Genomic DNA, 23817 nt, shown 5'->3' with positions numbered 1-23817 from the left:
GTAGTAGAAGGATTAGAGGGGAGTTGAGGAGAAGTGTTTTTCACCCAGAGGGTGATGGGGATCTGGTAGTCACTGCCTGCATGGGTGGTAGAGGCGGAAACCCTCATCGCATTTAAAAGTACTTGGACATGCACTTGAAGTGCCATAACTTACAGGGCTACGGACCAAGAGCTGGAAAGTGGGATTAGGCTGGATAGCTGTTTTTTGGCAGGCACCAACATGATGGGCTGAATGAAACATAGAAATGTGGTGCAGGAGTAGGCCATTCGGCCCTTCGAGCCTGCACCGCCATTCAATGAGTTCATGGCTGAACATGCACTTCAGTACCCAATTCCTGCTTTCTCGCCATACCCCTTGATGCCCCTAGTAGTAAGGACTACATCTAACTCCTTTTTGAATATATTTAGTGAATTGGCCTCAACAACTTTCTGTGGTAGAGAATTCCACAGGTTCACCACCCTCTGGGTGAAGAAGTTTCTCCTCATCTCGGTCCTAAATGACTTACCCCTTATCCTTAGACTGTGACCCCTGGTTCTGGACTTCCCCAACATTGGGAACATTCTTCTTGCATCTAACCTGTCTAAACCCATCAGAATTTTAAACGTTTCTATGAGATCCCCTCTCATTCTTCTGAACTCCAGTGAATACAAGCCCAGTTGATCCAGTCTTTCTTGATATGTCAGTCCCGCCATCCCGGGAATCAGTCTGGTGAACCTTCGCTGCACTCCCTCAATAGCAAGAACGTCCTTCTTCAAGTTAGGAGACCAAAACTGTATACAATACTCCAGGTGTGGCCTCACCAACGCCCTGTACAACTGTAGTAACTAACAGCTCCCTGCCCCTGTACTCAAATCCCCTCGCTATGAAGGCCAACATGCCATTTGCCTTCTTAACCGCCTGCTGTACCTGCATGCCAACCTTCAATGGCTGATGTACCATGACACCCAGGTCTCGTTGCAACTCCCCTTATCCTAATCTGTCACCATTCAGATAATAGTCTATCTCTCTGTTTTTACAACCAAAGTGGATAACCTCACATTTATTCACATTATACTTCATCTGCCATGCATTTGCCCACTTACCTAACCTATCCAAGTCACTCTGCAGCCTTATAGCATCCTCCTCGCAGCTCACACTGCCACCCAACTTAGTGTCAACCGCAAATTTGGAGATACTACATTTAATCCCCTCGTCTAAATCATTAATGTACAATGTAAACAGCTGGGGCCCCAGCACAGAACCTTGCGGTACCTCACTAGTCACTACCTGCCATTCTGAAAAGTACCCATTTACTCCTACTCTTTGCTTCCTGTCTGCCAACCAGTTCTCAATCCATGTCAGCACACTACCCCTAATCCCATGTGCTTTAACTTTGTACATTAATCTCTTGTGTGGGACCTTGTCAAAAGGCCTCCTTCTGTGCTGTAAATTTCTACGGTTCTATATTCTAAGAGAGCAATGGTGTCGCACATTCACCAACCTGTGGGTCTGTGAATCTGTTGAGGCCAGCAGGTTCCGCGAGGCATATGTGGGGAACCGAGCCTCACATTTGCACTGCTGGAGCCGATAGACCGTTTGGCCCATTGCATCTGTGATGACTTTTTGCCAGAGCAATTCAAAACTAATCCCGCTGCCTGGCTTTCTCACCAAAGACCCTATACCTTCCTGCATTTCAAATATCTATGCAATATTGCCGTAAAAGATGCCATTGCCCCTGCCTCAATCACTCCATATGCCTACAATCCTCTGTGTAAAGAAATTTTTCCTAACCTCTGTCCTCATTCTCGGAGCTGTGATATATTCACAGAGCACAGCACACACAGCTTCTAACATGGCAGGCATTTCTGTTGGAAGCCTCCGGACTCAGACTTTCATTCTGATTCTCTCTGGATTTGTTTCCAGTACATTGGATTTAGGATTTGCTACTGGTATATCAAAACTATCTGATGAGTCAGAAATAATTGAATCATTCCCACCTTCAACTCCTTCCATGTCTGTAGGTAAAATATGATCAATATGAACAAACCTAACCTGTCCATTATCAAACATCTTTACCAAATATGTGTGAGGACCACATATCTTCACCACTCTTCCTGATAACCACTTTAACCATTTATGGTGATGGTTTATCACACTCACCTTCTGGTTTAATTTCACACTTCTCTATTTTACTCTACCTCTATCATGATTCTCTTTCTGTCTTAATTATGTCTCTTCTACGGACTGTGCCAAATTTGATTTAAACAACGAGAATCTGGTTTGTGGCTGTCGTTTGAGAAACAACTCTGCTGGTGTTCTACCAGTAGTTGTATGAGGAGTATTTCTATATGTAATCAAACAATTGGCCAATTTGTGATCCAATGACAACTGTCGTTTCCTTGGATTTGGATCTAACATTTGTTTTATGAGGGCACGTTTTACAATTTGTACAGTGCGCTCTGCTGCACCATTCGAAGCAGGATGGTATGGTGGAACCTTGGTATGTTTCACACCACTTTTGCTCGTGAATTGTGCAAATTCTTCTGAACGAAATTGTAGTCCATTATCCGAAACAATTTCTTCACGGAGGCCAAATGAAGAAAATAATCTTTGTAAAATGTCCAATGTTTTACTTGTTGTTATTTTCCACATTGGGAACACCTCAACCCAATTTGAATGGCTATCAATCACCATGAACAATTGTTGTCCTTCTAACTCAGCAAAATCAATATGTAGCCTTTGCCACACCCTGGGAGGCCATTTCCATGACTCTCGGAACGAGTGATCACAGTATGGTTGAATTTGTAATACAGATTGAGGGTGAGGAAGTTGTGTCAGAAACGAGCGTACTATGCTTAAAAAAAGGGGACTACAGTGGGATGAGGGCAGAGTTGGCTAAAGTAGACTGGAAACACAGACTAAACGGTGGCACAATTGAGGAACAGTGGAGGACTTTTAAGGAGCTCTTTCATAGTGCGCAACAAAAATATATTCCAGTGAAAAAGGGCGGTAAGAGAAGGGATAACCAGCCATGGATAACCAAGGAAACAAAGGAGAGTATCAAATCAAAGACCAATGCGTATAAGGTGGCCAAGATTAGTGGGAAACTAGAGGATTGGGAAAATTTTAAACAACAGCAAAGAATGACTAAAAAAGCAATAAAGAAAGGAAAGATAGATTTCGAAGATAAACTTGTGCAAAACATAAAAACAGATAGTAAAAGCTTTTACAGATATATAAAACGGAAAAGAGTGACTAAAGTAAATGTGGGTCCTTTAGAAGATGAGAAGGGGGATTTAATAATGGGAAATGTGGAAATGGCTGAGACCTTAAACAATTATTTTGCTTCGGTCTTCACAGTGGAAGACACAAAAACCATGCCAATAATTGCTGGTCAAGGAAATGTGGGAAGGGAGGACCTTGAGACAATCACTATCACTAAGGGGGTAGCGCTGGACAGGCTAATGGGACTCAAGGTAGACAAGTCCCCTGGTCCTGATGAAATGCATCCCAGGGTATTAAAAGAGATGGCGGAAGTTATAGCAGATGCTTTTGTTATAATCTACCAAAATTCTCTGGACTCTGGGGAGGTACCAGCGGATTGGAAAGCAGCTAATGTAATGCCTCTGTTTAAAAAAGGGGGCAGACAAAAGGCAGGTAACTATAGGCCGGTTAGTTTAACATCTGTAGTGGGGAAAATGCTTGAAACTATCATTAAGGAAGAAATAGCGGGACATCAAGATAGGAATAGTGCAATCAAGCAGACGCAGCATGGATTCATGAAGGGGAAATCATGTTTAACAAATTTACTAGAATTCTTTGAGGATATAACGAGCATGGTGGATAGAGGTGTACCGATGGATGTGGTGTATTTAGATTTCCAAAAGGCATTCGATAAGGTGCCACACAAAAGGTTACTGCAGAAGATAGAGGTACGCGGAGTCAGAGGAAATGATAGCATGGATAGAGAATTGGCTGGTGAACAGAAAGCAGAGAGTCGGGATAAATGGGTCCTTTTCGGGTTGGAAATCGGTGGTTAGTGGTGTGCCACAGGGAGCGGTGCTGGGACCACAACTGTTTACAATATACATAGATGACCTGGAAGACGGGACAGAGTGTAGTGTAACAAAATTTGCAGATGACACTAAGATTAGTGGGAAAGCGGGTTGTGTAGAGGACACAGAGAGGCTGCAAAGAGATTTGGATAGGTTAAGCGAATGGGCGAAGGTTTGGCAGATGGAATACAATGTCGGAAAGTGTGAGGTCACCCACCTTGGGGAAAAAAAAACAAACAGTAAAAGGGAATATTATTTGAATGGGGAGAAATTACAACATGCTGAGATGCAGAGGGACCTGGGGGTCCTTGTCCATGAAACTCTTTTTGGAGTTCACCTGCAAAAACATAAAACATTAAACCGTGCCACCCGACCTGGGTGACACACCAGACATTTACAAGGCCCTTTTTCCCAAAAAGTTAGTTTGCAGGTGCAGCAGGTAATCAGGAAGGCAAATGGAATGTTGGCCTTCATTGCGAGAGGGATGGAGTACAAAAGCAGGGAGGTCCTGCTGAAACTGTATAGGGTATTGGTAAGGCTGCACCTGGAGTACTGCGTGCAGTTTTGGTCACTTTACTTAAGGAAGGATATACTAGCTTTGGAGGGGGTACAGAGACGATTCACTAGGCTGATTCCGGAGATGAGGGGGTTACCTTATGATGATAGATTGAGTAGACTGGGTCTTTACTCGTTGGAGTTCAGAAGGATGAGGGGTGATCTTATAGAAACATTTAAAATCATGAAAGGGATAGACAAGATAGAGGCAGAGAGGTTGTTTCCATTGGTAGGGGAGGCTAGAACTAGGGGGCACAGCCTCAAAATACGGGGGAGCCAATTTAAAACCGAGTTGAGAAAAAATTTCTTCTCCCAGAGGGTTGTGAATCTGTGGAATTCTCTGCCCAAGGAAACAGCTGAGGCTAGCTCATTGAATGTATTCAAGTCACAGATAGATAGATTTTTAACCAATAAGGGAATTAAGGGTTATGGAGAGAGGACGGGTAAGTGGAGCTGAGTCCACGGCCAGATCAGCCATGATCTTATTGAATGGCGGAGCAGACTCGAGGGGCTAGATGGCCTACTCCTGTTCCTAATTCTTATGTTATGTTCTTATGTTCTTATGTAATGGTACTGATGGTGGTTGCTTGCTTACCGATTGACATGTCGTACACTGACGCACAATATACACTATATCTTTATCAAGACCTGGCCACCATAAATAACTGCATGCAAAACTCTTGGTTAACACATTCCCAGGTGCTGGTCATGGAGATCTCCTAATAATTTGGACCTGAATTTATTTGGTATAACCACTCTTGCACCCCACATGATACAATCTTTATCGACTGATAATTAATTCGTACAAATGAAGAATGGATGTGTATCTTTGTCTGTTACCTGGTTTGGCCATCCATTTGCAATATAATCATACAACTTTGACATCACTGGGTCACATTTGGTTGCTCTACCAATCTCTTCAGCTGTGACTGGCAGTTCATCAACGTATGAAAAATAAAACACTTCTTCCCTATCGGGTGTAACTTGTGATGGGGAAGGCAATGTAGACATTGCATCAGCATTACTGTGATCAGCTGATTGTCTATATTCAATATCATATGTATATGCTGACAAAATCAAAGCCCATCTCTGCATTTGGGCTGCAGCTCATGTTGGAACTGGGGACTTTGGTTGGAGAATTGCTGTTAGGGGCTTATGGTACGTAACGATGGTAAACTTATGACCATACAAGTATTTGTGAAACTTCTTGACTCCAAAAATTAATGTCAAAGATTCCCTTTTAATTTGCGCATAATTACTCTCACTGGCACTGAGAGTGTGTGAAGCAAAAGCAATTGGTCTCTCCTCCCCACTACGTGATACATGACAGATCACTGCCCCAACTCCATACGGAGAGGCATCACATGCTAGCTTAATCTCCTTAGATATGTCATAGTGAACTAACATGGTGCTCTCTACCAATTTGCTTTTACACTCCTTGAATGCTGTATTGCATTCTTTTGACCACTTCCAATGAACCTGTTTTTTTCAAAAGTTCATTCAGTGGATGTAATACTGTAGCCAAATTTGGTAGGAACTTCCCATAATAGTTCAAAAGACCCAAGAATGAACGCAGTTCAGTGACATTCCTGGGAGTGGGTGCATTTCTGATTGCATCAGTTTTTCCTTGGTTGGATGTAAACCATCTTTGTCTACTCTGTATCCTAAGTACTCCACTGAGTTTTTAAATAACTCACACTTATGAGCAGACACTCGTACTCTGTGCTTCTCTAGTCGTTTGAGGATTTCATTCAATATGTTATTCAATTTGCCTATTTGGTGCTGAAATTAGTATGTCATCCAAATAACATACTACCCCTTCAATACCTTGCAAAATCTGGTTCATCACTCCTTGGAATATGGCAGGGGCGGAAGACACTCCAAACTGTAGCCTATTAAATTGATATAGGCCTAGATGAGTATTTATAGTCAAACATGACTTGGACTCCTCATCTGGTTCAAGCTGTAAGTAGGTATTCGTAAGATCCAGTTTTGAGAAGATCTGACCATCTGTCAGTCTTGTGAACAAATCTTCTATATTCGGCAATGTATTGGGGACATTACCCTCTAGAACCTGGTTTACGGTTACTTTATAATCACCACACAATCTTACCTTACCATCAGACTTAGGTACAACAACGAGTGTAGCCCAATTACATCGATCTAGCTTACAAATAATGTTCTCAGTCTCTAGTCTTTTGAGTTCTTGATCAACTTTCTCCTTGAGTGCATAGAAACATAGAAAATAGGTGCCATTCGGCCCTTCGAGCCTGCATCACCATTCAATAAGATCATGGCTGATCATTCACCTCAGTACCCCTTTCCCGCTTTCTCTCCACATCCCTTGATCCTTTTAGCCATAAGGGCCATATCTAACTCCCTCTTGAATATATCCAATAAACCGGCATCAACAACTTTCTGCGGCAGGGAACTCCACAGGTCAACAACCCCCCGAGCGAAGAGGTTTTCCCCCCACCCATCCCAGTCCCAAAAGGCCTATCCCCTATCCCTAGACCGTGTCCCCCGGTTCTGGACCTCCCCAATATCGGGAACACTCCTCCCGCATCCAACCTGTCCAGTCCCGTTAGAATCCTACATGTTTCCACGAGATCCCCTCTCATCCCTCTAAACTCCACCGAATAAAGGCCCAGCCAATCCAGTCTCCCCTCACATGTCAGTCCAGCCATCCCGAGAATCAGTCCGGTGAACCCTCGCTGCACTCCCTCAATAGCAAGAACGTCCTTACTCAGATTAGGCATATGGTACAGAACGTGGCTTGTAGTAAACCGATCTAGTGTCCTTCTGTACCCTGACACTCGCCTTGAAGCCTTGGATCGGACTGCCCATTTCGCAGAACACCTTCGGATACTTCTTGATAACCTCATCCGTTGATGAAAGTCTCGCTTCCACACAGAAAATCTTACTCCAATCCAGCTTCAGTGAGCTCAACCAATTTCTTTCTAGTAAGGCAGGCTTGTCTCCTTTCACTACTATTAGAGGCAAGTTCTGAAATTGATCTTTATATTTCACCGGTACGGTGATCCGACGTACCACAGGAATTTTCTCTCCCGAGTAGCCTCGCAACTCTATCTTGGATTTCTCCAGTTGGAAATCACGCAATTTGTCGAGGTACAGCTACTCCGGTACTACACTCACGGATGCACCCGTGTCAATTTCTATTGGTATCTTGAATCCCGCAACAGCTATTTGGATTTTGATACTTTCCAAATCGCTGTCCGTTAACCTTGTGCTCCTGATGACATGTAACTCTAACATCTCCTCGTCCTGTTGTTCTTCCATGCTATGTAGTCTCTTGGAACTTCTACTCATAGCGTTGAATGCTGATTTACCCTTCAGTCGGCATGCCTTCGCAAGATGCCCAGTCTTTCTGCAGAAGAAACACTCTGCTCAAAGTTATCCATATGTGAAGGCAGAGTGTTGTCCCAGGCACCTATAGCATGACTTTGATGCTCTGTTAGAATTTCCAGTTTCTGAGACTTTGGGCCACCACCGTCTTTTACTTTGAACCCTCGGTTGACTGACGACCGTAATTATTATTTAATTCTCTGGAATATTGTTCGGCCATGCCCATCAACCTCGCTGTCTGACAAGCAATCTCAAAAGTCAAGTTATCCGTCGTCAATAACTTCCTTCTGATCGCGTCATTTTTCACCCCACAAACAAAACGATCCTGTAATGCTCTGTTTTGAAAGTTTCCAAAATTACAGTGCATCAATAGCTTTTTTAATGCTACGATGTAATCACTGATACTTTCATCAGTCTTTTGATTCCGAATCCCGAAACGATAGCTTTCGGCCATTTCTAACGGTTTGGGGTTATAGTGCTGCTCCAGCTTCGTTAAAATCTCTTTAAGCGTTGTGTCCTTTGGCTCGTCAGGCACAAGCAGATTTACCAGCGTTTCATACAATGCCGGACCTGCCTCCAATAAGATCATCACTCTCTTACGTTCCAACACAGCCCGGTTCCAGACTGCATTGTCTGGAACTTCGAATATGTTATTTGCAGTGAAATACATTTCTAGCCGATACACATACACTTTAAAACGTTCCCGGTTGTGTCTATATTTACGCAAATGTCCCATTACCACCTGCCATTTTAATCTCTAGCTGTTCACACCGTGTGCTGTATTTTATCTGGGATTTTTGTAGCTTTTTCCAAAGACAGAAATTTCCAAAGTCTCTCTGTCGGCTGGCTGAACCCTTCACCAACAAAATTTAAGCTTTAAATCATCCGAAAAATCCCATCCTCGTTGCCAAATGTGATATATTCACAGAGCACAGCACACACAGCTCCTAATATGGCAGGCAGCTCTGTCGGAAGACTCCGGAACAGACTGGTTCTGTTTATTATTAACTCTGCAGTTGCAGTACACAATACGTCCACATCCATAGTGTGGAGCTACAAACATTACAAGCTTACAGACATTACAGTAGCAACAATTTTAGATTAATGACCTGTGGTCACTGACTCCCCCTCCAGAGGAGTCTTTTCCCATTCAACTGATCAAAACTTTACACACCTCAAATTTTATAAATTTGTAGGGACAGTTGCACATAACAAAATCGTAATTGTGAGGCATTGCAGCTTATTAATGGACACTGTGGGGGCGAAATTGCCGCTTTTATAACGCCATTAGCGCCTTCAGGGGGCAATAATGGGGCGCAATGGTGTTTTCGCCCAGGGGATGGGGGCACTAGCGCCTCCAGGAAAATTATCCCGGAGGTTTGGGGGCGCTGCCCCGACAACGCCATGCCCTGCGATTAGAGCCCCGGGCCAGCGTGCAACCGGCGATGATGACATTGCCGTGCATGCTGACCCCTTTGCGCACCGCGGGGGAAATTGTCCCATGGGTCGTGAAGCTAGCGGACAACTGCCGCCGGGGCGCCACTTACAGGGGGGGGGCCTTTAGCGCCCCGGGCCGCCTTTTTTACCAAGCCGCCATCGTGCAGCCCGGCACTCCATTTTGGGTGCTGGGCTGCTGGCCCAGTCGATCACCTCTCTCTGGTGGCTCAGTGGCGACCACCAAAGGGCCTGCAGAGTGCGCAGTGGCCCTCCCCTTTAATTGAAGGGGAAGGGCATTGTAGCAGTGGCCTGCTGCGGCGGCACTGTACTCGGCGCCGCGCTGCCGCCCCAGGGGCGACCCTCAGAAGAAGCGGATGGCCCATGACCCAATTCATTGTCAAGGGCGGTACTTCCTGGCTGGGCCCAGGAAAGTTACCACCCCCGATTGGGGCGAAGGGCAATTTCGGGGTCTGTGACTTTAAGATTACCAATAATCAGTTGGCTTTTGCTGAGACCCCACTTAGTAGGTTGTCCTTTGGTAGATCATGCTGATAAATGCCATCTCCGCATCAAAGTTGACGTTGAAATTTTCTTTGACAATAGAAACTTTAAAAAAGTGAAATATCCAATTCTGCTGCATGTAATCCTTTTCCAAGCCTGTTTATAGCACAATTTGAAAGGAATGAATTATACAGCTGAAAATTACAGGAACCATATTTTATGGTTCACGTAACACTTTCACAATGCTGCAGTCAGGGCTCTGACTCACAGCACAGGCCAACATTCAAACGTGCCACCCACAGTTGTGATGAGTTTCAATCAGAGTGGGGGGTTGGCAGGCAGACATTGAGAATGCAGTAGGGCTATTGTGTCACAGAGTGAATGCTTAAATGATTGTTTCCCCCTGTTATCATCGACAGTCCCGGGTGGTGAGGGGTCGGAAGCGTTCATCTGACTCACCGAAACAGTCTTCATTCACTGTTGTCACTTCGAACACTACCTGCTATCAAACTAACGGATCGGGGAATCTGTATGTCTAACTTGTTCGCTATGCACCACTGCCTTTGTGGTACTTATTCGCTCAGGGGCAAGAGCAAGGATTTGCAAAAAATAACGTGGTTGGCAGCGCAATAAACTGGACGCCCCTTGTCGACATTTGTAAATCAGTGAGCGATGGAGAGATTATGCTGGCCTTTCATGATAGTTAAAAAACAAAACGTTTACAGCTTTCTCCTCTTTTCCCTGTCTTTCCTTAAGTCATGGCTCTTGCTGGGGTAGAGTTCCATTGGCGCTAGCCATCATCCATTGTTGAACCCAGGCCTTGAGTAGGCGGGGGGGGTGGGTTGGCTGGCTATTCGACCACACAAGTCATCACAACTGAGCCCAATCCTGATCTCATCCAACATCCATGCACACACACGTCCCAGCAGAGATGATTAGGAGTGGCAACCTAGGTTCACTAGGTTGATCCCTGGGATGACAGGGTTGTACTATGAGGAGAGATTGAGTAGTTTGGGCCAATACACTCTGGAGTTTAGAAGAATGAGAGATGATCTCATTGAAACCTAAGATTCTGAAGGGGATTGACAAGGTAGATGCTGAGAGGTTGTTTCCCCTGGCTGGCGAGTCTAGAACTAGGGGGCATAGTCTCAGGATAAGGGGTCAGCCATTTAAGACTGAGATGAGGAGGAATTTCTTCACTCAGGGGGTTGTGAATCTTTGGAATTCTTTACCCCAAAAGGCTGTGGATGCTGAATCGTTGAGTATATTCAAAGCTGAGATTGATAGATCTCTTGACTAGAGAGGAATCGAGGGATATGGGGATCGGGCGGGAATGTGGAGTTGAGGTCGAAGATAAGCCATGATCTTATTGAATGGCGGAGCAGGCTCGAGGGGCCGTATGGCCTACTCCTGCTCCCAATTCTTATGTAATTCTGGCTGAAATCTCCCCATCACTTACCCAAAAACAGAGAGGGTAAATGTAGTGCCCACCTGCCCGTGTGTGGTTGAGACAAGCAAATGTAAAGCCAGAGATTAAATCTGGACCTTGCTGGGTTATGGCTCAGCTATTCAGTTGACATACTTGATGCGCCACTGTAAGTGGGGTAGCTAGCTCTGAAGAATTTTAATCACAGGGAGGATTAGTCAGCAGATATTCAGAATAAGCAAATGGCTTGTTCATTTAACTACAGTAAGCATTTAAACAATTGCTTCAGCCACCAAGTGATTACACGTGGGGAGTGGGGAAGGAGGAATTGTCTGACTCACCAAAATAGGTTTTTATTCACAGCTGAAAAGTCTAAACATTTCCTGTTATCAAACTAACCTGTGAATCAACTCCATGTTGAACATTCAGCATCTAAGGTAAAAGTTTGGTATTATTTTTGCTCATATAAAACCTCCCAGTTAATTTTCTCCTCAGCCGTGGCTCACTCTCACCTCTGAGTCAGAGGTTGTGGGTTCATGTCCCACTGCAGGGACTTGAGCACAAAAATCTAGGCTGACACTCCCAGTGCAATGCTGAGGGATTTTGGATGAGATGTTAAACAGAGGTCCTGTCTGCTCTCTCAGGTGGACGTAAAAGATCCTATGGCTCTATTTCGAAGAAGAGCAGGGGAGTTATCGCCGGTGACCTGGCCAATATTTATCCCTCAATCAACATCACTAAAACAGATTATCTGGTCATTATCACATTGCTGTTTGTGGGAGCTTGCTGCGCGCAAATTGGCTGCCATTTTTCCTACATTACAAAAAGTATTTCATTGGCTGTAAAGCACTTTGGGATTTCCGGTGATCATGAAAGGTGCTATATAAATATAAGTCTTTCATTTTTCTCACCTCAAGTGTTCATGACTCCTTACTCGAGTATTGTACCTTGTCCAAACAGCTATTATTCATGGGTGAGCCTCATCAGTAAGCTGTTCCACTACGGCGAGCATCACAGGCAAGCCCGATGCTCTTCCCAATTGATCTTCAAGCATCTGTTACTGGAGAGAGATCAGGAGCAGGAACCCTGGCTGATTTATTCCCCACCACAGTTTTGGAGCACAAGGCCAAAGGTAACATCCCTTTTGGCATTTCAGTTGAGGTCAGCAGCTAAACACCACAGACTCGGGATTGAAACAGAGATCTTCCCTCTCTCTATGGCTCATGGCACACTAAGCCATTGGGGAACTCAAATACATTTTAAATGTTTTACTCATTGATAGCTTTTTAAAAAAAAAACAATAAAAAAATTAACAGGGGTCATTTTGCCACAGTGCAAATATGCAGTGTGCTGGGTAAGGTACTGAGGATTGTAAAGGACCCATCACCTTCTCTATAAAAGGAAGGAGAATGCATCGAAGGGCAGACAGCTAAGCTTGTAGGTGGTAGTAAAAACCTAAAGCATTTTATAGTACAAATGCACCAGCCCCTGCCCCTCCACTAGGAGCACTCCACAGATGCATCAGAAATCACATGCTCACCACCTCTGGCCTTACCAAAGCATTATTAGCCCACTGTGTCCAAGCAAATTGACTTCAAGATCCATGTTCTCGATTTTAAATACCTCTATAGCCTTATTATGCACTATATAAATGAACTTTCCATGCCATATACCTTTGCTTGCACCTTTCCCCTTTTTGACATTGGATTACTGTTCGTTTCCCACCATTCTCCTCTCCACCACTAGAGGCAGTTCATTCATTCAGTTTCCACTTCTGGGGTAAGTGCAAAACTAGAGGCCATCAATATAAGATAGTCACCAAGAAATCAAATAGGGAATTCAGAAGAAACTTCTTTACCCAGAGTGGTGAGAATATGGAACTCGCCACCACAGGGAGTGGTTGAAGCGAATAGTATAGATGCATTTAAGGGGAGGCTAGACACGCCTATGAGGGAGAAGGGAATAGAGGGTTATGCTGATAGATTTAGATGAGGAAAGACGGGCGGAGGCTCGAGTGGAGCATAAACGCGGCATGGACTGGTTGAGCCAAATGGCCTGTTCCTGTGTCGTATCTCCTGTGTAATCCTCTCTCCCCCAGCAGTGCTATGGGATCTTTCATGTCCTCGAGAGAGAGATAGAGAGAGAGAGAGAGAGAGAGAAGACGGGGCCTCGATTTAATGTCTCATCTGAAAGACAGCACTTCTAACAGTGCAGCACTGCACTGGAGTGTCAACCTAGACTTTTTGTGCTACAAGTTCCATAGTTAGATGATGAAAGATGGGAGGAGGCTCGAGTGGAACATAAACACCAGCATGGCCTGTTTCTGTGCTGCATACCCTGTGTAATCCTATGTAAAGCCCCTTTCCCTTTGGAACATTCTCCCTGCAGCACTGCATGTTGTTATCCCTCTCACTGCCTTCAAAAACCTCCCCCAAAAAAATCACCCTTTAATTGTACGTTCAATCTCCCCATAGAATCTTTTCCTGCCTGTTCGTTGGATACCTTTTCCATTCGGATATCTTTTTGCGTGGAGAGCTATATAAATCAATTTTTTTGCAGATTATGCTCCCGTTTCTAAAACAGAAATGGTAAAAAAATTCCACTGGTCTAACTTGCTTGGTTGTTTGGCTTTGAAAGAGACACATGCAGAGAAATTCTGGTGCAGACGACTAGTTTCTGTCTGGGATATTACCTTCAGGTCGTATTTCCTGTGGACAGTAAGTCTGTGGCTAAATATGTTTCTCGTCACGGTCATGTAAGTCTCCACTCCATCCACTGTTAACCGGTACATGCCCAGGAACTGGGGAAGAAGCGTGTTGCCATGACATTCCACAATATACTAGAAAAATCAAAAATGAAAAATTCATTAGCAAACAGAGCAAAGTCAAATAAATTTCATTATATTAATAACCAGTTTCTTTTAGAAACATAGAAAATATGTGCAGGAGTAGGCCATTCGGCCCTTTGAGCCTGCACCACCATTCAATAAGATCATGGCTGATCATTCCCTCAGTACCCCTTTCCTGCTTTCACTCCATACCCCTTGATCCCCTTAGCCGTAAGGGCCATATCTAACTCCCTCTTGAATATATCCAATGAACTGGCATCAATAAATCTCTGCGGCAGGGAATTCCACAGATTAACAACTCTCTGAGTGAAGAAGTTTCTCCTCATCTCAGTCTTAAATGGCCTACCCCTTATCCTAAAACTGTGTCCCTGGTTCTGGACTTCCCCAACTCCTCTCTAGAAGGCATGAACTTACTGGGGTACGGCTCCAAAAGTGCTGCCCACTATTACATGAGGGATAATGAGTGCCAATAGCTTGTCCAACCAAGGAGGGCAATGGCAGATGAGCCCCATCCCCATTCTGCTCTCACTTCATATCAAGCATCGCCACTTTCCAGCTGACATCACAGAATCAGCAGCAAGACTCCTGGTCCATTTTACCTCCTTAGCCCAGGGGCACTGAGCCTACCTGCTGCCTCCAATCAACTCAGTGCAGACTAGGTAACGAGCCACGGACCTTGCAGTCTGGATGTCCCAGTGTAACACCGAGTAGTACTTTTACATACTAGACCAACAGTGGAGCTCCCATCTGCTGCTAATTTTTTGCTGTACTTCTTAAGACATATTGGGGCCAAAATTGGGGCGGTCAATTCGGTTTAATGTCTCATCCAAAAGACGGCACCTCCGACAGCGCAGCACTCCCTCAGTACTGCACTGGAGTTTCGGCCTAAATTTTTGTGCTCAAGTCCGTGGAGTGGGACCTGAACCCACAACCTTCTGACTCAGAGGCGAGGGTGCTACCAACTGGACGTGGAGTTGAAGTCGAAGATTAGCCAGGATCTTATTAAATGGCGGAGCAGGGTCGAGGGGCCGTATGCTTCTATTTCTTATGTTCGATGAAATTTCATCAACAAATAAAACATCAGCGCTCAAGCCATGATCCCCCCACCTCTCGTCTTCACCAAACCTCCTGTCCAGTTTTAGCGTACTGCACGCTTAATGCTCTGAAAGCTCCCGATCCTAACCTTTGTCACAGCCCTTTATCAAACCAAACTTTGCCTGGATCCAAATGTACCTGATGGTATTTTTTTAAAATATTGTGCAGCTCCGCTACGTCTTCACTAGTTATCGTTTTAATGACGAATCTCTTGTCGTATGTGGTGAGAAACCGGGCTCCCATTCGATTCTGCGCGTCGCTGTTTAAGGGGGCGCTCCGTGTCACTGAGTTCTGAAAGAAAGAACAGATTTTGAGCACACGCCGCAGGAATAACCTTTTCTAACAATGGCACGTGGATTTGCGTTGCCTACTGCACCTTTACCCAGAGAGTGGCGAGAACGTGGAACTCGTTGCCACATGGAGTAGCTGAGGCGAATAGCATGGAAGCACTTAAGAGGAAGCTGGATAAGCACATGAGGGAGAAAGGAATAGAAGGTTGGGCTGATATGGTGAGATAATGTAGGGCTGGGAGTGTAAACACTGGCATGGGCCGAATGGCCTGTTTCTGTGCTGTACAATCTATGTAATTCTATGTAACACAGTTAGGTTTGAAGAAGGTTGATCAATAATAATTGGCTCTCAATCCCTTAAAAAAATTACTTTGTCAAAAACAAAATATTACTAGGTATCGGGGTTAGATTAACAGATTTTGGTCACTAAATATTTTTTTGAAGTCCATATTATCTTGGTGGTGTGGGTTCTCCTTCTAAATTACCTCTCCCTTCCCTAAAGACACTTTGCTCTTGTGAAGTAATCAGTGGGAACTCTGCTCCAAAGAGAGATTCAACGCCTTAAGGAGGAAGGTATAAAATTAGATAGAAAAAATAGACAATGGCTCTCAGTGAATCAGAAATCTTTATTATTCTTCTCCATAGTTTAATATGGAACCTGTACTTTGCACAGAGATGGGTTAAGCTAAACCTCAGAAATGGTGCCTTTTAAAGGAGAACATTAATTGAACCCATCCACTTTGACCCATTATTCAGGTCACTTGAGGACTTGCACAGACCAGTTTCTGTACAAAAAAAAGCTTGTTGTCTGACAGATCCTCCCCATCTCATCTCCAGCTTCCAACTTCCCTCACTCCTTCACAACAGTTATCTATTTCAATCGATATTACTAAGGGCACGCATTGCTCCTCTTAATGTTCGACTCTTGCTCCTTGTAAGTGCCAAATGTAGCATCCTGCTCACTCTCCCTTGCTCCCATTATCACCGTGTCCAAATCAAGACATCGCCACATCACCTCCATTGCTCCATTGCTATCAACAGTATAAAGTCGAACGATGAGCGGGTGAAAGTCTTGCACCATGTCCACTGAAAAACATGCAGCAGTACAATTATAGATTCCCTGCTTTGAAACTTGGGCTGTATGTAGAGTACATTTTGAGTTATATAACAGAGGTGAAAACTGACTAATACCAAAGTAAGAATATTGGACAACATTGCAACCTATCGACATAAGTTGCGCTTTTCCTCAATATCTGCATCTGGTCAGTTGGTACCAATAGACAAGTCTAGTGACAACAATGCAGTATTAATATGCCTGACTAAGGTGGCAGCTTAGCAAGATGTAGAAGGTGCACTGGGATCTTGAACCCACGAGAGGTTCTGCTGCCACCTGATTGAGCCCAGGAAGGCAAGTGCCTGATCTCTTCCAATACAGTGGGAGAGCGAGATGCAATTACATGCAAGAATTGGTTAGCATATAAGAAACACAAGAACATAAGAATTAGGAGCAGGAGTAAGTCATAGGCCCCTGGAGCCTGCTCCGCCACTCAATAAGATCCCTGCTGAACTTATACCTCAACTCCACCTTCCCGCCCTATTCTCATATCCTTTGATTTCCTTAGAGAGTCCAAAAATCTATCGATCTCTGTCTTGAATATAATCAACGACTGAGCATCCACAGCCTTCTGGGGCAGAGAATTCAAAAATTCACAACCTTCTGAGTGAAGAAATTTCTCCTCATCTCAGCCCTAAATGGCCGACACCTTATCCTGAGACTATGACCTCTCGTTCAAGCCTCTCCAACCAGGCGAAATAGCTTCTGAACATCTACCCTGTCAGGCCCCCCTGATGGAATAACACTTGCATGTAAGTACATAGAAACATAGGAATAGGAGTAGATCATATAGCCCCTTGAACCTGTTCCTCCATTCAATGAGATCCTGGCTGCTAACTCCATAAACCCACCTTTGGCCCATATCCCTTAATACCTTTGGTTTACAAAAATCTCAGTCCCAGATTTAAAATTAAGAATTGATTTAGCATCAATTGCCAGTTGTGGAAGAGAGTTCCAAACTTCTACTACCCTTTGTGTGTAGAAGTGTTTCCTAACTACACTCCTGAAAGGCCTGGCTCTAATTTTTAGACAATGTCCCCTGGTCCTAGACTCCCCAACCAGCGGAAATAGTTTCTTTCCATCTACCCTATCTGTTCCCCCTTAATATCTTGAAAACTTCTATCAAATCAGCCCTTAACACGCAGTGGAGCTCAGCTCCATGGGGGAGAAATTTGGTCGCGCCTCTGCTGCGGCGTTAATCCAGGCAGAGCTGTACTTTTAGCACCTTGAAAAAGTTTACGCCTCCCGCCCAGAAATTCATCAGAGTCAGTCGAAGAACTGACAGGGCCTATAAATCAGCCGTTGCACACCAGAGCTGTGAGGGGGTGGGGGGCAATAATGAAAGTTTGGTCGGTACATTTTGCAGACCCATTGCGCATGCGCAGAACTCCGAATCAGATCTCAGGTAAAGCCAAATCTCAAATGCATTTATTAGAGTTTTTGAAATCACTTGTTTACTGTTGTGTAGCTGTAAAGCATGCACTCCCATGTTCCGCCACCAGGGAGCTCATCCCCTGAAGTCCCAAGGGATCCCAGCATCCCTTGGGAGCACTGTATATAAGCCGGCCCCTAAGGTCTGTTCCTCACTCTGGAGTGTCTTATTAAAGACGGAAGTCACTGTTACTTTAACCTCCCTGTGTGCAGCCTCATCTGTGTTAGGAACACAATAACTGGCGACGAGAATACGAATCCAACGCAAAAGATGCAGCAAACTGGGCATCCTGGAGAAGTTCTTGGAGGGTGAGGACTGGGAAGCCTATGTTGAATGACTAGACCAGTACTTTGTAGCCAACGAACTGGACGGAGAAGGAAGCGCTGCAAAAAGGAAAGCGGTCCTCCTCACAGTCTGCGGGGCACCGACCTACAGCCTCATGAAGAATCTTCTGGCTCCGGTGAAACCCACAGATAAGTCGTATGAGGAGCTATGTACACTGGTTCGGGAGCATCTTAACCCGAGGGAGAGTGTGCTGATGGCGAGGTATCAATTCTACACATGCCAGCGACCTGAAGGTCAGGAAGTGGCGAGCTACGTTGCCGAGCTAAGGCGACTTGCAGGACAATGTGAGTTTGATGGCTACCTGGAGCAAATGCTCAGAGACTTTTTTGTACTGGGCATTGGCCACGAGACCATCCTACGAAAGCTTTTGACTGTAGAGACACCGACCCTCAGTAAGGCCATTGCGGTAGCACAGGTGTTTATGTCCACCAGTGATAACACCAAACAAATCTCTCAGCCCACAAGTGCTAGCAATGTTCATAAATTAATTGGAACTGTGTTTGCGAGCAGAAATGTACAGGGCAGAACTCACGAGTCTGCAACTGCCAGCAGGCCTCAGGTGACCCAGATGACTCAGAATCCCCAACAAAGGATGAATGCAAGGCAATTCACACCTTGTTGGCGTCTTGGAGGTTTCCATTCAGCCTATTCATGCCACTTCAAAGGGTATGTTTGCAAGAGCTGTGGAACAATGGGGCACCTCCAACGAGCTTGCAAGCGAGCTACAAGTTCTGCAAAACCTGCTAACCATCACGTGGCAGAGGAAGATCGGTTCATGGTGGATCAAAGCAATTTCGAGCCTCAGAGAGAGAAGGCAGATGCTGAAGTACACGGGGTGCACACATTTTCGACGAAATGTCCACCTATAATGCTAAATGTAAAACTGAATGGCTTACCCATAGCCATGGAACTGGACACTGGCGCTAGCCAATCCATCATGAGTAAAAAGATGTTTGAGAGACTGTAGTGGAACAAGGCATTCAGACCATCCACACGAAACTGAGAACGTACACCAAAGAGCTTATCACTGTCCTGGACAGCGCCATGGTCAAGGTCACCTATGAGGGCACGGTGCACGAACTGCCACTCTGGATTGTCCCGGGCGATGGCCCCACACTGCTTGGAAGGAGCTGGCTGGGCAAAGTCCGCTGGAACTGGAATGACATCTGAGCGCTATCACATGTCGATGAGGTCTCATGTACGCAGGTTCTCAACAAATTTCCTTCCCTTTTTGAGCCAGGCATTGGAAACTTTTCCGGGGCGAAGGTGCGGATCCACTTGGTCCGAGAGGCACGACCCATTCACCACAAGGCGCAAGCGGTACCTCACATGATGAGGGAGACAGTGGAAATCGAGCTGGACAGGCTGCAGCGCGAGGGCATCATTTCCCCATTGGAATTCAGCGAGTGGGCCAGCCCGATTGTTCCAGTACTCAAAAGTGATGGCACGGTCAGGATTTGTGGCGATTAAAAAGTAACTATTAATCGTTTCTCGCTACAGGACCAATACCCGCTACCTAAAGCAGACGGCATATTTGCGACGCTGGCAGGAGGCAAGACGTTCACCAAGCTCGACCTGACTTCGGCCTACATGACGCAGGAGCTGGAGGAGTTTTCGAAGGGCCTCACCTGCATCAACACACACAAGGGACTGTTCATCTACAACAGATACCCGTTTGGAATTCGGTCGGCTGCAGCGATCTTCCAGCGAAACATGGAGAGCCTTCTCAAGTCGGTACCACGCACGGTGGTCTTTTAGGATGACATATTGGTCACGGGTCGGGACACCGCCGAGCACCTACAAAAGCTGGAGGACGTCCTCCAGCAATTGGATCGCGTAGGGCTGCGGCTGAAGAGGTCGAAATGCGTCTTCATGGCAACAGAAGTGGAGTTTTTGGGGAGAAAGATCACGGCAGACGGCATTCGGCCCACAGACGGCAAGACAGAGGCTATCAGGAATGCGCCCAGGCCACAGAAAGTCATGGAGCTGCGGTCGTTCCTGGGACTCCTCAATTATTTTGGTAATTTCCTACCGGGGTTAAGCACCCTCTTAGAGCCCCGACATGTGTTATTGCGCAAAGGTGAGAACTGGGTATGGGGAAAAAACCAAGTAATTGCTTTTGAGAATGCCAGAAACATTTTATGCTCCAACAAGATGCTTGTATTGCATAACCCGTGTAAAAGACTTGTGCTAGCATGTGACACATCGTCGTATGGAGTCGGGTGTATATTACAACAAGCTAACGTTGCGGGGAAGTTGCAACCTGTCGCCTATGCCTCCAGGAGCTTGTCTAAGGCCGAGAGGGCCTACAGCATGATTGAGAAAGAGGCATTGGCGTGTGTGTTCGGGGTAAAGAAAATGCATCAGTACCTGTTTGGCCTCAAATTTGAGCTGGAAACCGATCACAATCCCCTCACATCCCTGTTCGCTGAAAACAAGGGGATAAATACTAATGCCTCAGCCCGCATACAAAGGTGAGCACTCGCGCTATCAGCGTATATCTGTACCATCCGCCACAGGCCAGGCACCGAGAACTGTGCGGATGCTCTCAGTCGGCTACCATTGCCCACCACGGAGGTGGAAATGGCGCAGCCTGCAAACTTGTTGATGGTGGCGCAGCCCGCAGACTTGTTGATGGTCATGGAAGCGTTTGAAAATGATAAATCATCTGTCACGGCCCGCCAGATTAGGACTTGGACCAGCCAAGATCCTCTGCTGTCCCTAGTAAAAAACTGTGTACTGCATGGGAGCTGGGCCAGCATCCCCGTTGAATTTCTTCTCCCAGAGGGTTGCGAATCTGTGGAATTCTCTGCCCAAGGAAGCAGTTGAGGCTAGCTCATTGAATGTATTCAAGTCACAGATAGATAGATTTTTAACCAATAAGGGAATTAAGGATTACGGGGAGCGGGCGGGTAAGTGGAGCGGAGTCCACGGCCAGATCAGCCATGATCTTGTTGAATGGTGGAGCAGGCTCGAGGGGCTACATAGCCTACTCCTGTTCCTAATTCTTATCTTCTTATTATGTTCTTATGAAATGCAAGAGCCAATCAAGCCGTTCCAGCGGCGAAAGGACGAGCTGTCCATTCAGGCAGACTGCCTGTTGTGGGGTAACCGCATAGTGCTACCCAAAAAGGGCAGGGAGACGTTCATCTCGGATCTCCACAGCACACACCCGGGTACAGGAATGATGAAAGTGATAGCCAGATCCCACATTTGGTGGCCCGGTATCGACTCTGACTTAAGAGTCCGGTGTACGGCAATGCAGCATATGTGCTCAGTTGAGCAGCGCGCCCAGAGAGGCACCACTAAGTTTGTGGTCCTGACCCTCCAGACCATGGTCAAGGATCCATGTCGACTATGTGGGCCCGTTTCTCGGTAAAATGTTCCTGCTGGTGGTGAATGCTTTTTCAAAATGGATTGAATGTGAAATGATGTCGGGAAGCACCACCACAGCCACCATTGAAAGCCTGAGAGCCATGTTTGCCACTCACGGCCTGCCTGACCTACTGGTCAGTGACAATGGGCCATGTTTCACCAGTGTCGAATTTAAAGAATTCATGACCTGCAATGGGATCAAACATGTCACCTCGGCCCCGTTTAAACCAGCCTCCAATGGACAGACAGAGTGGGCAGCACAAACAATCAAACAGAGCCTTAAACGAGTCACAGAAGGCTCACTCCAAACCCGCCTGTCCCGAGTACTACTCAGCTACCACACGAGACCCCACTTGCTCACAGGGGTGCCCCCGGCTGAGCTACTCATGAAAAGGACACTTAAAACCAGACTCTCGCTGGTTCACCCTAACCTGCATGATCAGGTAGAGAGCAGGCGGCAGCAACAAAATGTAAACGGTGGTCGCGCCACTGTGTCACGGGAAATTGATCTGAATGACTCTGTGTATATGCTAAACTATGGACATGGTCCCAAGTGGATCGCGGGCACGGTGATAGCTAAAGAAGGGAATAGGGTGTTTGTAGTCAAACTAGACAATGGACATATTTGCAGAAAGCACCTGGACCAAATGAGGCTGCGGTTCACAGACTACCCTAAACAACCCATAGCAGACACCACCTTTTTCGAGCCCACAACACACACCCAAAGGATCAACGACACCACCCCAGACCAGGAAATCGAACCCATCACGTCCAACAGCCCAGCAAGGCCAGGCTCACCTAGCAGCCCTGCAGGGCCAACAACACGCCAGCCCAGCGAGGGCACAGCCAGCACAGCAGAACAGACATTTGTACCGAGGCGGTCCACCAGGGAAAGAAAGGCTCCCGACTGCCTCACCTTGTAAATAGTTTTCACTATGACTTTGGGGGGGGGGGGGGGTGATGTTGTGTATCTGTAAAGCATGCACTCCCATGGTCCGCCACCAGGGAGCTCAGCTCCTGAAGTCCCAAGGGATCCCAGCATCCCTTGGGAGCACTGTATATAAGCCGGCCCCAAAGGCCTGTTCCTCACTCTGGAGTGTCTTATTAAAGACTGAGGTCATTGTTACTTTAACCACCCTGTGTGCAGTCTCATCTGTGTTAGGAACACAATATTTACCACCCTGCATTATTATGTCTGTCTCCCGCTGCAAACTCGGAGGCTCACGCACGTGCTGTGTGTAAACGTTGCACTGACTGTGACCTCCGAGGGAAGTGCTTCCTCATCCCTTTAAGTAGCCACCAGTTAACGACACTGCAAGCCTGTACCGAATGTTTGTCCAGTTGTTATTGGCGGGCACTCAATGATCTATCAGTCTCAGATTTAAAATTAAGAATTGATCTAGCATCAATTGCCATTTGCGGAAGTGAGTTCCAAACTTCTACAATCCTTTGTGTGTAGAAGTGTTTCCTAACTACACTCCTGAAAGGCCTGGCTTAATTTTTAGACAATGTCCCCTAGTCCTAGACACCCCAACCAGCGGAAATAGTTTCTCTCCATCTACCCTAGCATGCACCGAATTTACCGATCGGGGCACAAGCGTGCGCTTTGCACCAGGAATACGTCATGATCGAAGTGATCATCAGCAGCCAGCCGCTAATGGTTTGCGCCCCCAGTGAGCCTCGAATGAATTTTCCGTCGGGGCGCTAAAAGCTGCGCGCCCAGTCGCTGAGCTCGAACGTTCGCATTAATGCCCCCTCTGGCCGCTAACTGAGGCTATAGATATGAAAATACAGCCCCATATGTTTAGAGGTAAAATGGAAACTTGGCTGCCCACAACCTTAATGTTAGTGTCCACTCAGTTTCTCCCTGCCTGGCCGTTCCTTCCTCATTAGCTACCATTTTCCTTCAAAATAATGGCTGGAGCCTTCGCGTTGAAATTCTTGGCTTCTTTTCACTCCCAAACTTTGATACAATGGCTTAAAATGCATTCTCCTAAAT

At 46.0% G+C, this 23817-nt stretch overlaps 1 protein-coding gene across 5 annotated transcripts in view; it reads right to left on the bottom strand.

The window, feature by feature from the left end:
• The window catches only part of LOC139233633 (phosphatidylinositol 5-phosphate 4-kinase type-2 beta-like), a 139446-nt gene that overhangs the window by 36076 nt on the left and 79553 nt on the right, over positions 1-23817 (bottom strand). For all 5 annotated transcript variants that reach the window (XM_070864038.1, XM_070864041.1, XM_070864042.1 and 2 more), the window contains 2 exons: positions 15401-15553; positions 14012-14158 (listed from right to left, as the gene is read on the bottom strand). In XM_070864038.1, coding sequence (XP_070720139.1) covers positions 14012-14158; positions 15401-15553 — 300 coding nt within the window. The remainder of the gene's footprint in view (positions 1-14011; positions 14159-15400; positions 15554-23817) is intronic.

This window comes from Pristiophorus japonicus, chromosome 21 (genome assembly GCF_044704955.1).
Source record: "Pristiophorus japonicus isolate sPriJap1 chromosome 21, sPriJap1.hap1, whole genome shotgun sequence".
NCBI lineage: Eukaryota > Metazoa > Chordata > Chondrichthyes > Pristiophoridae > Pristiophorus > Pristiophorus japonicus.
Note: the sequence above shows the minus strand (reverse complement) of the source record. Positions and strands in the feature narration are given on the sequence as shown.